This window comes from Tupaia chinensis, unplaced genomic scaffold, assembly GCF_000334495.1.
Source record: "Tupaia chinensis unplaced genomic scaffold, TupChi_1.0 Scaffold000049_1, whole genome shotgun sequence".
NCBI classification, from domain to species: domain Eukaryota; kingdom Metazoa; phylum Chordata; class Mammalia; order Scandentia; family Tupaiidae; genus Tupaia; species Tupaia belangeri.
In genome coordinates this window covers 242062-257124 of record NW_006159507.1, presented here as the reverse complement: position 1 = coordinate 257124, position 15063 = coordinate 242062, and the positions used below count along the sequence as shown (strand labels likewise).

The window sequence follows — 15063 nt, the reverse complement described above, 5'->3', positions numbered from 1 at the left end:
GTGAAAGAAACACTGAAGTCCCATCTCCAGAACGGGGTGGCTTTGGTGGTGGCAAACGTCCGAGTGACTCCCTTTCTGTCACTTTGGCACCACAGGTGAGCTCTGTTACATGCACATCCCTAAGAGCCCAGAGGGGCCAGATCTGCTCTGAGCTCTACTGAGGACGTTTTCCTGGGCTTGACTCGGGCTGGCAGGGCAGTCGGACACTCCCTTTACCTGGGACCCCATGAGTCCCCCGTGTCTCTGAACCTTCCCTCTCGCCTTTGATCAGCAGAGCCCTCTGGCCTCGGGGCGTTTCTGTCATCACCAGGTACGGAGAGCTGCATGCTCAGGGCAACCTCTTCAGTCTTGTGAGCGCGTAACGCTCCAAAAATGCATCTGTTCAAGAGGGTTCTAACGCACGTTGCTGACCCGCCTTCCCTGGGGCCGGGAGTCCAGGTGACCCGGAGACCCAAGCGCCTCCTCACTGTGGCATTTTAAGGAGGTTTCATAAACATCAGTACCTTGCTTGGCTGTCCTTACCCAATGATGAGGAATCCTTGATAGAGAGGAACGGAGGCGAAGTAGAACACAGAGGAGAAGACGGCCTGTGTGAAGAGAAAGGGGTGACTCAGATCATGACGGGAGCCCTCACGTCTGCCCATTCCTGCCACACGGCGCGCCCCTCCACCTCACGGACAGACGTGCTCTCTGCGTTCGCTCATTCATTCTCACAACCACCCTGCGAAGTAGCTACTGTCATCCTCATCCCCATTACGCAGAGGAGAAAAGCGAGGCATGCCCAGGTTAAGTGGCTTGCCCACGGCCACACGACTCGTGGCACAGCCCGGAGTCCTGCCTGAGTAATCTGACAGCTTCAGAGAGCACTCTCAGCTCCTCGGCAAACGCGAACTAAGCACCAGACCCAGGAAGACTTTGCACGTGACCTCGGCACAGCTCCAGGCCATCAGGAGAATGAACACTAACACCATCATGTATTATAGGAGAGGAACTGGAGCAGGTACGGCCCCCAGGCCTGTCCACACTCCAGGTGGCTGTGCGCGCACTGGGAAACAAGCCCCCACACGTGAGAAGATATCCCATATTTCTGCACCACCACCTCGGGGGCTGGGGTGGCAGAGTAGGCTTCACACTGGACGTGACAGGCCAACGTGTTTCTGGAGATTTTTGCAAATGAGCCTACTTTTGCAACTAGCCAAAAGCAACAAAGATATTTACAAATTTCATCTGCTTCTTGATGTGGAAACAATAGCTACTGGCCACGAACACCAGTAAGATCGAGTCAGGCTCAAGCCTTTGTTAGTTCCTCCTCTGGACAACTGCGGCTGGTGGAGGGAAAACGGTCTCCAAGTTCACTGGTATTAATTAGCATAAAACCAAAGGAACGCCAGGAACAAGCACTGCCTGAAGGCTTTATAAAAACTGAACACCGAGGGGCCAGCAGATGTCCCTGGAGTTCCACATGGCCAACCACGGTTCGAGTCCCGGACCCGATGGTTTGAAACTCACATTGCGCGCATGTGTGTGCGTGTCCAAGATCCCAGAAGGAGAATGGAGAAGAAGGGATTGCAGCATGGCCATCCCCCCTGGGGGGTGATTTCTCACTTTCCCGCTCACTGTCTCTTGTCTTTCTCTGGTGAGTGCACGTGTCCTAAAACAAAACGTCTTTTAAAAAAACAAACTGGACACCTAGAGACTGGCTGAACCATCCCAGTGACCAGGAACAGCATCTAAGCAGAACCATGTGGCTCGTCACCTGCAATGGGCAGCAGGGAAGGCAGGAAAGGGCCAGCCACTTACTGGGCACAGAGCTCGGACGCAGGCACCTGGAGCACTAGAGCCAGGGCAGCCTTGGTCTCGCTCCAGCCAACATTTCAGAATCACAGCACCCTGACAGCCACTGGCCAAACCACTTCTCTCCTAGGCTGGGCTGCCGTCCAGGAAGGATGGTTGTAAAAATGTCAAGAATCTGGTTCAGTTTTCACACCAGTATCAGGAACCCCTTCCTCTGAGAGCCGGACTGACCATAAAGCCTTTATCTAGACAAGAATACTCTGGGAAACATCAACACTGCCGCGCGTGTCAGAGACGAAAGCCAGGTGCAGTTCTAGCTGGCTCCCTCAGTGATGTCCCGCGCAGCGGACAGGGGCTGCAGGTATCTCCTCTGGTGCGAAGAGCACATGGCCTCCTGGGATGCTTTCCTGAATGGCTGCTAAGGTGACATCCAGGCAGCTCATCTGCCTCTGCGTCTCCGCTGATACACGGGGATGAGCAGAGAACACTGCCCATGGGTAAAGCCATCTTACTGCCCAGTGCGATCAGGGAGTTCACGGGAGTTCAAGGTACACACGTGGCCCTGCGAGCACGCCTGCCGCTGAGGCGTAGACTTGATGCAAATCGCTTTAAGGCTCCTCCACTCACAAATACAACAAATACGTAACTAAAATCACCCCCACGGGCCTGGAGGTGGTGGGAGGAGGGTGGAGGGGTAAGGAGGTGAGCTCTCGGGTACATGAAGCAACATCCCTCGAATGCCTTTCACACAAGATTGAACACCTTCCTACAAATTAAAGTATCACCTCTTATTTATACATTATCCTGTTTTGCTTTCTTAAAAGTTCATTCATTGGGGCCAGCAGATGGTAAGGTGGTTAAGGCACTGGACTCCCAAATGGCCAACCATGTTCAAGTCCCAGACCTGGTAGCTTTCTCTCTCACTCTCTCTCTCTCTTCCCTCCTCTTTCCTCTCTCTCTGGGGACCACATGTGCCCTACAGCAAGTTTAAAAGTAATAGCAATAAATAAAACTTAATATTTTTAAAATGTATTCATTTATTCCTTCTAAGAGAGAAAGAAACCTTCAACAGGGTCTTCACGCTGCAACCCTGCCCAGTCTCAGCCAGCCAGGACCCCAGGCAAGCACACATGTGGCCGGTGTGTGCAGTGAGGCCCAGGACAGGAACCAGGGTACCACAGCATCACATTCTGCTGTGCCACTGTGGCCGGCCTCGGTTAACTTTTATTAACATTGGTGAGCATGCCTTAGGATATTCTTTTTTACAACAGAGAGACTGAGGCCCTGAGCTGTCAAGTGGCTTGCTCGAGGTCGCAGATGCTTGTGTCACGGTTAGGAAGGCATGTGGGTTCAGGATCTTACTCCCTCATTCTCACCACACCCATGGGAGCATCTTCACCTCACTGCCAGAGGAGGGGAGGCGGTCAGTAGCTTTTCAACACCAAACAGTTTCCATTTCCTGCCCCGGACCTCCTCCTAGCACATACGTGAGTACGAGAGCCCAATGAGAGACTAAAGGCCCAGCAAGAGGAACGTGGGAAATGGTGACACCCTCTAGAATCTTCTGGAGAAAAAGTAACACAGGAGCAAGATGCAGGACCAGCAGATGGCAGAATGGTTATGCTGCTGGACTCTCATGTAGTCAACCGTGGCTCGAGTCCTGGGCCTGGTGGTTTGAAACTCGCCCGGCACGCACACACACACGTGTGTGTGTGTGTGTGTGTGTGTGTGTGTGTGTATATACACATTCATTCACTCCCCCAGAAAGGGTGTGTGCACTTAACAGAGAGAGACGGAGTGAGAGTGAGGAAGGCACCCCTCAATGGGGAAGGTCATGCCTGTCCCTCAGTCCTTTCTCCCTTTCTTTGTTCTTTCAGGATTTGGGGTACACATGAGCATGTGCTTGGAGTATTTTTCAAATTGCTGGATACAATGAGGCTGGCACTGCCTGATTCACATGCTCATTTCCTGCAAGAGGGGGCAGCCTTAGCACACCCAGGCTCAGTGTCTTCAGGAGCAAGTGCTGAGGCCCAGCTGCCTGGGCAGACGAAGGCCCTATGGGTCATGGCGTGAGTTTCTCAGCCTCGCTTGGCCTCAGAGTCCACCTGTGAGGGGGGCTCGGGCTGCACGAGGACTGAGATGCTGCCTGACGGACACTGGGATGGACATCAGGGTTTGGAGAAGGAAGCTGCCCTTGTCGCTTGGCCTCAGAGTCCACCTGTGAGGGGGGCTCGGGCTGCACGAGGACTGAGATGCTGCCTGACGGACACTGGGATGGACATCAGGGTTTGGAGAAGGAAGCTGCCCTTGTCCACTTGGCCTCAGAGTCCACCTATGAGGGGGACTCGGGCTGCACGAGGACTGAGACGCTGCCTGACAGACACTGGGATGGACGTCAGGGTTTGGAGAAGGAAGCTGCCCTTGTCCCGTGGCTGCTCTTTGCTGGCTCCTGCCTGTGTGTGGAACATCAGGGCATGCATACATTTGGCGTTTAACTGCGTCTTTCCCGCTGATGAAACAACAGTAGTAATTCACCTCCACTCATAGCACCTGCTGGGACGGACATGCCACCTGCTTCCTGCCAAGCCCTGTGCGGGCACCACTGCAGAGGCTCACATCCATGCCACGGGGCAAGAGCAGCCATTACCACCCACGAGAGGAGCCAGGCAGAGCACAGACAGACTTGGTGACCAAGGTCTGTCTGCGCAGCCTGGCCTATGGGGCCTGAAACTGACCAGCTCAGGGTAACAGCACCAAAGCAGTCCAATTCCCAGGGTTTTCCATGATAACCACACAGCCGCAGCACCTGCCCGCCCACCTGCACAATGTTGCCTTGTGCACCTTGCAGAGGGCCCCCAACCACCCGCCTGCGAGGCATAGCGAGGTGCACCCATGCAGCGGTGCTGGCTGCCCGCCCCGTGGCATGACCATGTGCACCCATGGAGAGGCGGCCGCCCGCCCCACAGCGTCACCAAGGACGGAGAGCCCGCTGCCCGCCCCACAGCATGACCATGTGCACCCATGGAGAGGTGCCCGCTGCCCACCCCACAGCATGACCATGTGCACCCACGGAGAGCCCACTGCCCACCCACCTGCATGGTGCTGATGCAGAGGCTCCTGTGGATCACAAACTGGCTGAGGGCAGCCGACCGCTTGTAGCTGTTCCGGCCGTGCACCATGAGCAACCGGCCGAGGTGCTTAAACTGAGTGATGGAGAAGTCTGCAGCCAGCGAAGCCTGCTTCCCTTCCTGCAACCCAACCAGAGGCACCGTCAGCAGCACGTGAGGTCAAAGCAAGCGTTTATTTTCCACTGAAAAAAGCAAGACGCGGTAAGGGGATCTTCAAAGCCTTTCGGTAAGCGATTCTTTGGCTTCCAGCTCGACACAGTTGGTGGTCTAAGTGCAGGCTTGACTTAAAAAGAGGCATTTCTTTAAATAAAAAATATTCTGAATCACAGAGTTTTAATTTGGAGATCGAGTGATCTAATACTCAGCCTTGGGGGTTTGGCCCATCTCGTAAGTAGCAAAGAATCAAAGATAGGTGTTTCACATGACACATTCTGTTCCCTTAAAGTCAGACCCTGGCATGGTGGCGAAGGCGGCTATATCCCTACTGGCCAGCTGCGAGGTTTAAGTCCCAGACCCGGAGTCCTGAAAACTATGCTGGATGCATGTGCATGTGTGCCCAAAATCTTGGGAGGAGAGGAGAGTGACTTCTCACTTTCTCTCTCTCTCTCTCTCTCTCTCTCTCTCTCTCTCTCTCGTTCTCTGGTGAGCACACATGAACAAAATCAAATTTAAAAAAAAAAAAAACTCTTTGAAAATAGTAAACATAAGAGGGGAAAAAACCTGATGCTACTAACATGCTAACTAGAACATTCCTGAACACACAGCTCTGCACGTTTGTAGGAGTGTAGCTACGTAACAGAATTCTCGCGCTTCAAAAGGGACAAGGTTAAGGCCAGTTGTGGGACAAAAGGACAGCAGGGCTTTCTGATGGGACGCAGGAAAGAGCGTGGTTCCCCTTCAGGTTCTCACACCATTACGGACGCGGTCCAGCCCCTCTGACCGACAGCCTGCAGGACGCTCTGAGACTGTCCCAAAAGCTTCAGAAACACCAGTGTCACGGAAAACAGAACATTCCTTCCTTCCTCGCCAAAATGGACAAAGACTATTAAAGAGACACAAAGACATGCTAAGAAATGCAAGTGTGACTCTCAATGGATTCCTGGAGCTTTTGTTCCGTTAGGAAAATACTTCGATGACTGAGGAAATTCGACTGTGAATTTTGTGTCGAATTAATATGCTGACGTTGCATTTGGGGCGATACCGATGCTACCGCACTTAGGAGAAGGCCCTTGTTCGTAAGTGAGCCACGCTGAGGTGCCTGGGGTAAGATCACCCCGTGCCTGCAGGGTACTTCCAACGGACTCGGAGCGAGCGAGGGCGCGGCGGACGTCAACAACGGGGAAACGGGAGGGGAGACGGGTGCTCGTCGATTAGTTCAGGTTTTCTGAAGGGGTGACATTTTTCAAAATACAAAGGGAGGGTGGGGCCGGCAGGTGGCATGGTTGTTCAGGCACTAGACTCCCACGTGGCCAACTGCAGTTCAAGTCCCAGACCTGGCAGCTTGAAAATCACACCAGGTACTTGTGTGTGCATGTCCAAAATCCCAGGAGGAGAATGGAGGAGAAGGGACTGCGGTATGGCCGGGCCCACAAGGGGTAATTTCTCACTGTCCCTCTCACTGTCTCTCTCTGGCAAGCGCATGTATCCTATGGCAAAATTTTTTTTAATTAAAAATTTAAAAATAAAAGAGGGAGGGTAAGAAGTGATGGCCCCGCACACTCTGATGTAGAAAGAAATCCGTCACAGATTTAAGTGAGCTGCAGAGCAAAATACATAGTATGTTTTTCATTTTAAATTACACATGAAAGTAATACACATACATGTGTAAGACATAGCCGTCAAATATGCACATGCCCATAGCCAGTAATTTACAGAGAGAGATACTTGGGGAGGAATAAACCCTGTTACTAGCTCGACGCAGATGTCTAACAGAAGGGGTTTACTTTCTTTCCAAACTGTTTCCATTTTTTGTAGTGAGCACGTATATTTTTCACACTCCCAAAAACAAAGGAATCAGAATGTCATATTTTAACAGGAGGGGAAGTGTCTTCATTCTCTGTAAACACTTGTAAAGAATTCTATATTACACTCAGTGTCACTGTTTCTTAAAACTTATATTCAGGAAATCTATAGAGATTTCAGAAATAACATCCACTCAAGAATCAGTTAAACCTGCAGCTTCAAATAATGACCACCCAGCTGAGAACCAGAGAATCAGAAAGGAAAGAAAGGGGATTTTTTTTTTCTTTTGACAGAGAGATCTTTCTACAGGGCACATGCACTCACTGGAGAGACAGAAAGTGGAAAATCATCCCCCAGCCATGTCGCGATCCCTTCTCTGCCATCCTCCTCTCAGGATTTTGGGTATGCATGCACATGCGCCCAGCATGAGTTTCAAGCCACTGGGTGTGGGACTCAAACTGTGGTCAGTCACATGTTACCCCCAAAAAGGGTATTAAAAAAAAAAAGTTTCGGATGAGCTAAATTCACAAGGATATGCAGCAAAATGTACAGGGGATGCCCCTGACCCTCAGCAGAGTCTTTCCAGGACCCCGTCTTTCCAGACCCCTCCTCGCCTACTGTCACTCAGAAATCACCCCAGCAGAGAGGACACAGTGAACTCCAAGAGGCTGGCACATGGCTGATAAGCCGCTGATGAGGAGTAGGGGACCGAAAAGCCACCGCAGGCAGACTTCCAAACACTGCAGCTGCCGGGGCCTTTGCGTGAGGGGCCAGCGAGAACACATGCCCAACCCCAAGCTAGAACCAGTGCCTTCACGGACAGCGCTGACCACTGGGAGCATTCAGACTGAAGGGCATTCGCCGTGCCCTGGGAATGCAGAAACAGCCTTTGCAACAGCTTAGTTGTTGGGGAGCCAGCAGGTGGCACAGTGGTTAAGGCACTGGACTCCCACATGGCTGACCATGGCTTGAGTCTTGGACTTGGCAGCTTGAAACTCATTCCAGGTGCGTGCGTGTGTGCCCCAAGCCCCAGGAGGAGACTGGAGAAGGGATTGCAGCGTGGCCAGCCCCTCAGAGGTGATTTCTCACTCTTCCTCTCACTATCTTTCTCTCTGTCTCTCTGTGGAGAGTACATGAGCCCTATGGCAAAAATCTTTAAAGAAAAAAAAAAAAGTTTTGCAGGCAAAAAGCTGCCACCTGTCTGTAAGATACAGCACTAGGGGGACCAGCAGTTAGCGTAATGGCTACATCACTGGACTCCCACGTAGTCAACCGCAGTTCAAGTCCCAGACCCGGTGGCTTAAACTCACGCCGGGCGCCTGTGCATGCATGCCCAAGATCCCAAGAGGAGAATGGAGGAGAAGGGATTGTGGCGTGGCCATCCCCCCTGGGGGATGATTTCTTGCTTTCTGTCTCTCTGTCCCTCTCTGTCTGTCTGGCGAGCACACGCACCCTATAGCAAAAACCTCTCCAAAAAAAAAAAAAAGATACAGCACTAGGGCGCTCTGGCTTGCAGGTGAGGCGCGGTAGCTAGGCTACGTGCCCCCTCCACTCTGCATTCTCGTCTGGGATTTCCGGCAGCATCGCAGCTGCGTCTTTGGAGGAGCATGCAGAGGCAAAGAGGCCAGCTGTGGCCGAGAGGATGTGCTCACCTTCCCCTCGACGCCCACGCCGCAGTCCGACTCCTGGATCATGCTGACGTCGTTGCCCCCATCACCTGCCGGGACACAGGCCAGAGAGCAGACCGGAAAGTGAAGCGGGGTGGCGAGGAAAGCGGACTCTCCCGTCTCGCTCTCACGTGGTCACGTCTGCTTTCCTGAGCGCTCCCTGAGCGCCTCTCCTGCATGGCCGCTCGTGCTCCACAGCCCCACGCTACCAGATCCTATGTCACAGGCAAACTTACTGGGTGTCGGCAGACCAAGTGGCTCCGAGCCCCCAGCCCTGAGTGGCGGGAGTGGGGCTGAGTCCACGCCTAGTGCTTGCAACCACTGCACACCCTCCTCAGTGACCGGGGCACCACCGAGCACTAACTGCGCTGCGGCGAGCATTTTTTAATGTGACGCTTTTTAGTCCTCATAAGCACCATCTGGGGAAGCCACAATTATTACTGTCATTTTATCAATAAGCAAACTGCGACCCAAGGTGGTGAGGGAAGCCACCTGGGGCGCCCAGCTATAAAACTCAGAGATTCAAACCCAGACCCAGTTCTGTGGTGTGCGGCGTCCCCTCCCCAGAGTGCCGTGTCCCTGCATCATTAGCAAAAAAGGACAAGCCCTCGGCCATGCTGATCAGCTCTCTCTGAGGGAAATGTTGCCAATGATAGCAAAAAGAGGGCCAAAGCCCACGGGACGAAGAAGGCATGGCCTGAGTGGCCAGGGGACGCGGTGCCGAGCCCCACGGCGCTGATGGGAGCCCGCCCGGTAGACAGCAGGCAGGGCCGGGACTGGGGCTGCCCACCTACTGCACAGGTGAGCTTCCCGGTGCGTTCCTGGAGCAGGCGCACGATCTGGGCCTTCTGGGTGGGGGCGCAGCGACAGCAGACCACGGCGGGGCACTGGCAGGCCAGCTCCATGAACTCGTACTCGTAGTATTTGAGGCAGACCTGTGGGAGTGGAGAGACAGGAAGTGCTCAGCCACGGCCATCCGCCGAGGCCACCCTCCGCAGCAGGAAGAGGCCCATGCTCCTGGGAGGCCCCAGCTCACAGGGGTTCCCATACCCACCTCCAGGGAGTCACCAGAGATGACCAGGGCACAGTCATGCTTCCTGCGAAAGGCGTTCAGCTCAAGGTGGGCCTCCCCGCGGTTGGTCACCTGGAGGGGCACAGAGAGATGGAGGATGCCTTGTTCTCCAGAGATGGAAGAAAAATAAACAGCAGCTTCCTGGAGCTGGTGTGATGACAAGGGCTGCCCCAGCCGGGCCACTGCCACCCCCTGCCAGACCCAGATAATCCTGTCTGTCAGTTCCTGTGGGAACTGGGATACCTGCCCTCTAGCCACGGCCTGCCATCTCCCCAGGACGAGGTGCAACCACACGGCGGTCATGGGCGGGCACATGCAAGCACTTCGCGTGGCCTGTCCTCACGGATTTCCGATGCGGCTGTCTACCTCGTCTTAAGCAAATCAAGGTGGGAGGGATCCGTTACCAACCAAAGTAAGACGCAACTAGCAGGCTGTGGCCGCGCAAAGCCAGGTAGCTAGCAGGGGTGGCTGGCTTCTCCGTAAACAGCAGGTGTTAAACAGTGTAGGGTTTGGGGATTTTTTTTTTTTTTTTAGGTTTTGCCATAGGGAGCATGTGCTCACCAAAGAGAAAGAGACAGAAAGTGAGAAATCACCCCTCCAGGAGGTAGCCACATCATCATCCCTTCTCTTCCACTCTGCTCTCGGGATTTTGGGCACACATGCACACACGCCTAGAATGAGTTTCTAGTCACTGGGCCCAGGACTCAAACCACACTCGGACACATGGGAGTCCAGCACCTTAACCATCATGCTATCTGCTAGTCCCAAACAGTACAGGTTTTGAAAGATGCAAATTGGGGCTGGTTCCATGGCCTGGCGGTTCAGGCAGCCAGATCCCATGTGGATGACCATGTGGTTCAAGTCCTGGGTCCAGTGGCTTGATAAACACACCAGATGTGTGTGGATGCATGACTGAAATCCTGAAAGGAGGGAGGAATGGAGAAGGGATTGTGGTGTGACCATTCCCCACAGTGGGTGCTTCATCTGTCCCTCTGCTTCTCTGGTGAGTGCACATGCCCTCTGGAAAATTTTTTTAAAATACCAATTATAGGTTTTGGGGATCATATGTCTGTGTCACAACTACTCAACTCTGCCATTAGAGTGCAAAAGGAACCATAAACAATGCAAAGGTGAGTGGGGATCTGTGCACCCCAATAAAGCTTTATTTATAAAGACAAGCAGCTAGCCTACCGGCAGCGCTGCAGCCCTGAACTCAGTTGCAATGGCCTGACTCCCGGTCATGGCAGCATGCTAGACACAGCTGTGTGGACGCTGAGCCAAAGCGGCCTCTCTCGGCCTGGAGGGCACACAGGGCGAGGTTTCTGCAAGTCTCTAGGCACAGTGTTTTTGTCAGACGACTGGTAAATAACTTTGGTAAGTAACTTGGTTTCACATGCATTTCTGCTTAAAGACATCTTGATTCGGGGCCAGCAGGTGGCATGGTGGTTAAGGCACTGGACACTCTCACATGGCCAACCATGGTTCGAGTCCCAGACCTAGTGGTTTGCTTTCTCACTTTCTCTCTGTCTCTCTCTAAAATAATAATAATAAATGAATAAATAAAATCAAATAAACAATTCTTTAGGAAAAAAAAAAGACAGCCATCTTGATCCATCGATGCTGAACTCACAGCCGATAGTGCAGCTCACCTGCCGGTTTTCTCTGTCAGGCGAATCACGGGCTCCCGGGGCTTAGCAAACTGCCCGCACTGAAGACCCACACTTGGGGGCCATTGTGAACACACAGCAAAACTGCCACCAAACAGATACACAAAGCCGAAACCAGAACACGGAAACAGACTACAACAGGACCCTCACTCGCAACATGAGAACTGAAACAAGACAGAACATCGCCTGGTGGGACCTCGGCCGAGAACATGCACAACTGAGACATGTCGCCACTGTCCGGCCGTGTGCACGTGACCATGGACGTGCCCCGGGTACTGATTATGGCGGTCACAGTAAACCCAGGGGTGGCTGAGTTCCCAGTACAGAATCCGGAATAACCAAGAACCGATCCTGTGCAGCTCTGCCGCTCCGAAACTCACGGCTTTCTGAGAGCTGCACTGTGCCACGGACCAAGGCAGACATGGGGGAGAGCCTGAAACATCTAGAGCCCCCCAGCTGGCTGGCACCCTGGCTCTGTTTCAGATGAGTGGGACTGCTACATCCTACCCTAAGGGTCCTAGTGCCCCTCACCTTCCTAACTCAGCAGTGCCCCACACAGCCCTTGCAGGGAGGAGCCCAAAGCATGCTTTGTTTTGGTCAAGTCTCGCCATGGGGGCAGGTAACTTGTGACCTGCATCCCTCCTTCCCATTGTTCCTTGGTGGCCCTAATGTGTCCCTTCAGGAGGGCAAACAGGCTGGCGTGGTAGTCTGGAATCTCTCTCTTATCCAGGGACCTGGCCATGCTACCCAGGAACCACACACCAGTATCACACGTACGAGCTGACAGGAAATCCCAGAATCCTTCGCACGACTTCACGTGTATGAGCTGACGTGAAACCCTGGGACTCACACCCGCAGTGTCACAGGTACGAGCAGAGCTGCTTCTTTGGGGAGGTACCTAACACCTACCAGCTTCTTGAAGGGGACTGTGACCCCCAAAAGGGTGAGAGCACAGCATTAGCCGGGGCTGGAATGAGGGGCCCCATAATTACTGGAAGGAATCCTTTAGCCTGCACCTGGGTGGCTCAGTGACCCCACCCAGCCAACGGTGGTCTAAGCTTCCTCCTCCCCTCTCTGGGGGCTCCCGGAGGTTATAAGGTTACAGGATAAACTGAAGTTCTGTCCCCACAGGACCCCTGCTCAGAGAACACTTTACCAGCCGAAAAACATGGATGTCTTGGTTTCTGGTCACCAGATGTGCATTCTTCGCTGTGCACGTAGCTGTCTCCAGCTTGTCCCCCGTCAGCATCCAGACCTGAAATGCAGCACGACAGAGTGGCAGAGGCCCGCCGGTTAGTTTCTGAGGCTGGCCTGGCACCCGTGTCAGCTGTTTCCAAGGACATGAAGCTCATCTTGCTGTGTCCCGTCTACCTCCTCGAGACCTGGGTGTCCCCAACACGCCACAGAAAACACCCATGTGAGGGCCCTGGGCCCTGAGTGCCCCCTGCTGGTGCTGTGATGCTTTGAGAAAGAGCCTTCGGCCCGCAGGGCAGGGGACGTCACCAAGCACAATCCTTGACTCACAACCCTCCCTGGGCATTTTTCATAACGCGATAAACCTTCGAAGATGCGGGAAAGGCTGGAGGAGTGAGCGCTCACTGCCCTGTCCATGACAGTCTTCTACCCGGTCAGTCACTCCTGACAGACTCTCCTGGGGGTTAAGTCTCCTAAAAGACACCGGCAGTGTAAATGTGCCAGGTTCTTCTAGACTGAATCACGACATTCTGCACTTCGCCGCCGTGGGCACAGAGAGGGCGAGTGACCACCCCACAGCCACACGGCTAGCTCTCCTAACTGGGCCCAAACAAAATGTGCTTCCTGCTCTGTCACTTCACCACATTGACCCGTCTGTCCTCTTTGCTCCCTGCAGGGACAGGCCTTGGCATCAAGGCCAGGGGAAGGCAGGCAGTGGGGAAGAACTGGAAAGAAAGTAAACCGACATTCCGCGCCTCCCGGCACCCAGAAAGTGCCCTCCACATTCGGACGAACTACCTTCACGGCTAACTCTGGGTGGCAGGAGACGGGTGCTGAGAGGCTAGGCCACTTGTCCGGGGTGACAGAAGTGAGGTAGGACTGGAACCTAGGTGGAAGACGTCAGGACAAGACACTGGCCCCTCCGGGGACAGAGCCCTCGGCCTCTTCCTCTGGGCTGACCTAACACGGGTCACTGTGGTCCCTTAAACCCTATCTGGCCTAAAAGCAGGTTTCTTCAAAGCGATCGTGGCTCAGCACTAGCTTTCGGGTCCGCGTGAGAGAATCAACGCTGAGGAAGGGCCACAGGAGGAGCGCGGCTCAGACCCAGTGATCACGAGCCCCCGGCTACTTCGGGCCATCGGGTGCTCAACACGCAGGCGCGGCTCCTTGTAAACACCAAGTTCCATCGCGTGCCTTTGGGTCACAGGCTGAGCTCCTAAGCTAATGCTCGAGGTCTGGAAACCATGGACAGGACGACCGGTGCCCCCACACTGCAACGGGAGGAAGGTCCGAGGGAAGAACCAAGGCCCCAGCCCCAGCCCCAGCCCGGCTGCTTCCCAGTGCGATAGCCCGGGGAGTGCAGCCGCCCTTCTCAGCCTCCGCTTCTGCGTCTGCAAAGTGGGCTGAAGTAGAAAAGTTCCTGTAAGAGGGCTGGCAGGTGGCATGGTAGTTAAGGGTGCTGGACCCCCACATGGCTGACTGCGGTTTGAATCCTGGACCTGGCAACTTACTTTTTGTCTCACTTTATCCCTCTCTGGTCAGATTAAAACAAACAAATAAATAAATTAAAAAAGCTAAATAAATTTTTTTAAAAAGTTCCTGTTAAAGATCGTACCTTAGACCTTAATTACAAACAAACCTGCCTCCAATGCACTGTCCTGCCCCCTTGCATCTACCAGGAAAATCAGAAAGAGAAGTCCCATTCCGTTATGCAAATAAAACACCAAGACACAGCTGGAGGCAGAAGGCGTCCTCTCTGACGATCCAGGAGGAGAGGGCTTAGAAACCACCAGTGCCAGACTAAAACGCCTCAGTGCAGCAGAGCTGTTGTGAAACCCAGGGTTCTGCTGGCAGCCTTCCTGGGAGCGTGCGACAGAACTTGGTCTACAAGGAAGCGTGCACGCGAGTGTGAGCTCCGGATGGGACAGAGGTAGCTGGGAGCTCGTTATTACTGTGGGTCAGAGTCGTGCTCCTCCAGTGGCTCTGTTTCAGGGCAGGCACTTTTCCAAACGCAGGCCCAGGACGCAGCAGGGAGCTGCCTCTGGGTGTGGCAAAACTACAGGGCTGCAGGAGCTGTGAGCTGGTTTGCAGATATTCACCTGGGGCCCGGACACAGTCTGGTCCTCGGGCGCCCTCTACTGGTTACTCCATACTAAACAGTGGGTTGGGTGTCTTTGTGTTTGGGGGCTTCAAACAGTAGAGTTCAAATGTAAATCTGGCAGTTTGTTGACAGTTGGGTCACTCTGTGGAGCTGTTAGCCACTCACTCCTTTGGCCACACCAACAGACAGACAGTGGGCTGGTCACTCACTCAGAATATAATGAACAATCGAGCACGCTGGATGCTGGCTCAGCACTAAGCAGTAAGGACAGACTGCGGTCCTGGTGTCAGGGAGCCCAGCACAGTCGAGGGGGCAGTCAGGGGGGCGGTAGGTGACAGCAAACACCTCCCAGCCATCTGCCCAGCTCAGAGCTGCAGGGACAGAGGTGACGGCAGCTGCCCTCTGAGAGAAGACACTGCCGGCTCCTCTCCTCCTCCCAGCCCGCGCTCTAACCTCTACCTGACACGGGGTGGCAGCC

At 53.9% G+C, this 15063-nt stretch overlaps 1 protein-coding gene across 1 annotated transcript in view; it reads right to left on the bottom strand.

Moving 5' to 3' along the window:
- ATP9A (ATPase phospholipid transporting 9A) overlaps nucleotides 1-15063 on the bottom strand; it is a gene marked incomplete in the record, with an annotated part of 136893 nt that overhangs the window by 12333 nt on the left and 109497 nt on the right. Inside the window, 6 exon segments of the mRNA XM_027775056.1 lie at nucleotides 523-587; nucleotides 4887-5042; nucleotides 8537-8601; nucleotides 9342-9486; nucleotides 9606-9695; nucleotides 12447-12545. Of these exon segments, the coding sequence (XP_027630857.1) occupies nucleotides 523-587; nucleotides 4887-5042; nucleotides 8537-8601; nucleotides 9342-9486; nucleotides 9606-9695; nucleotides 12447-12545 (620 nt within the window).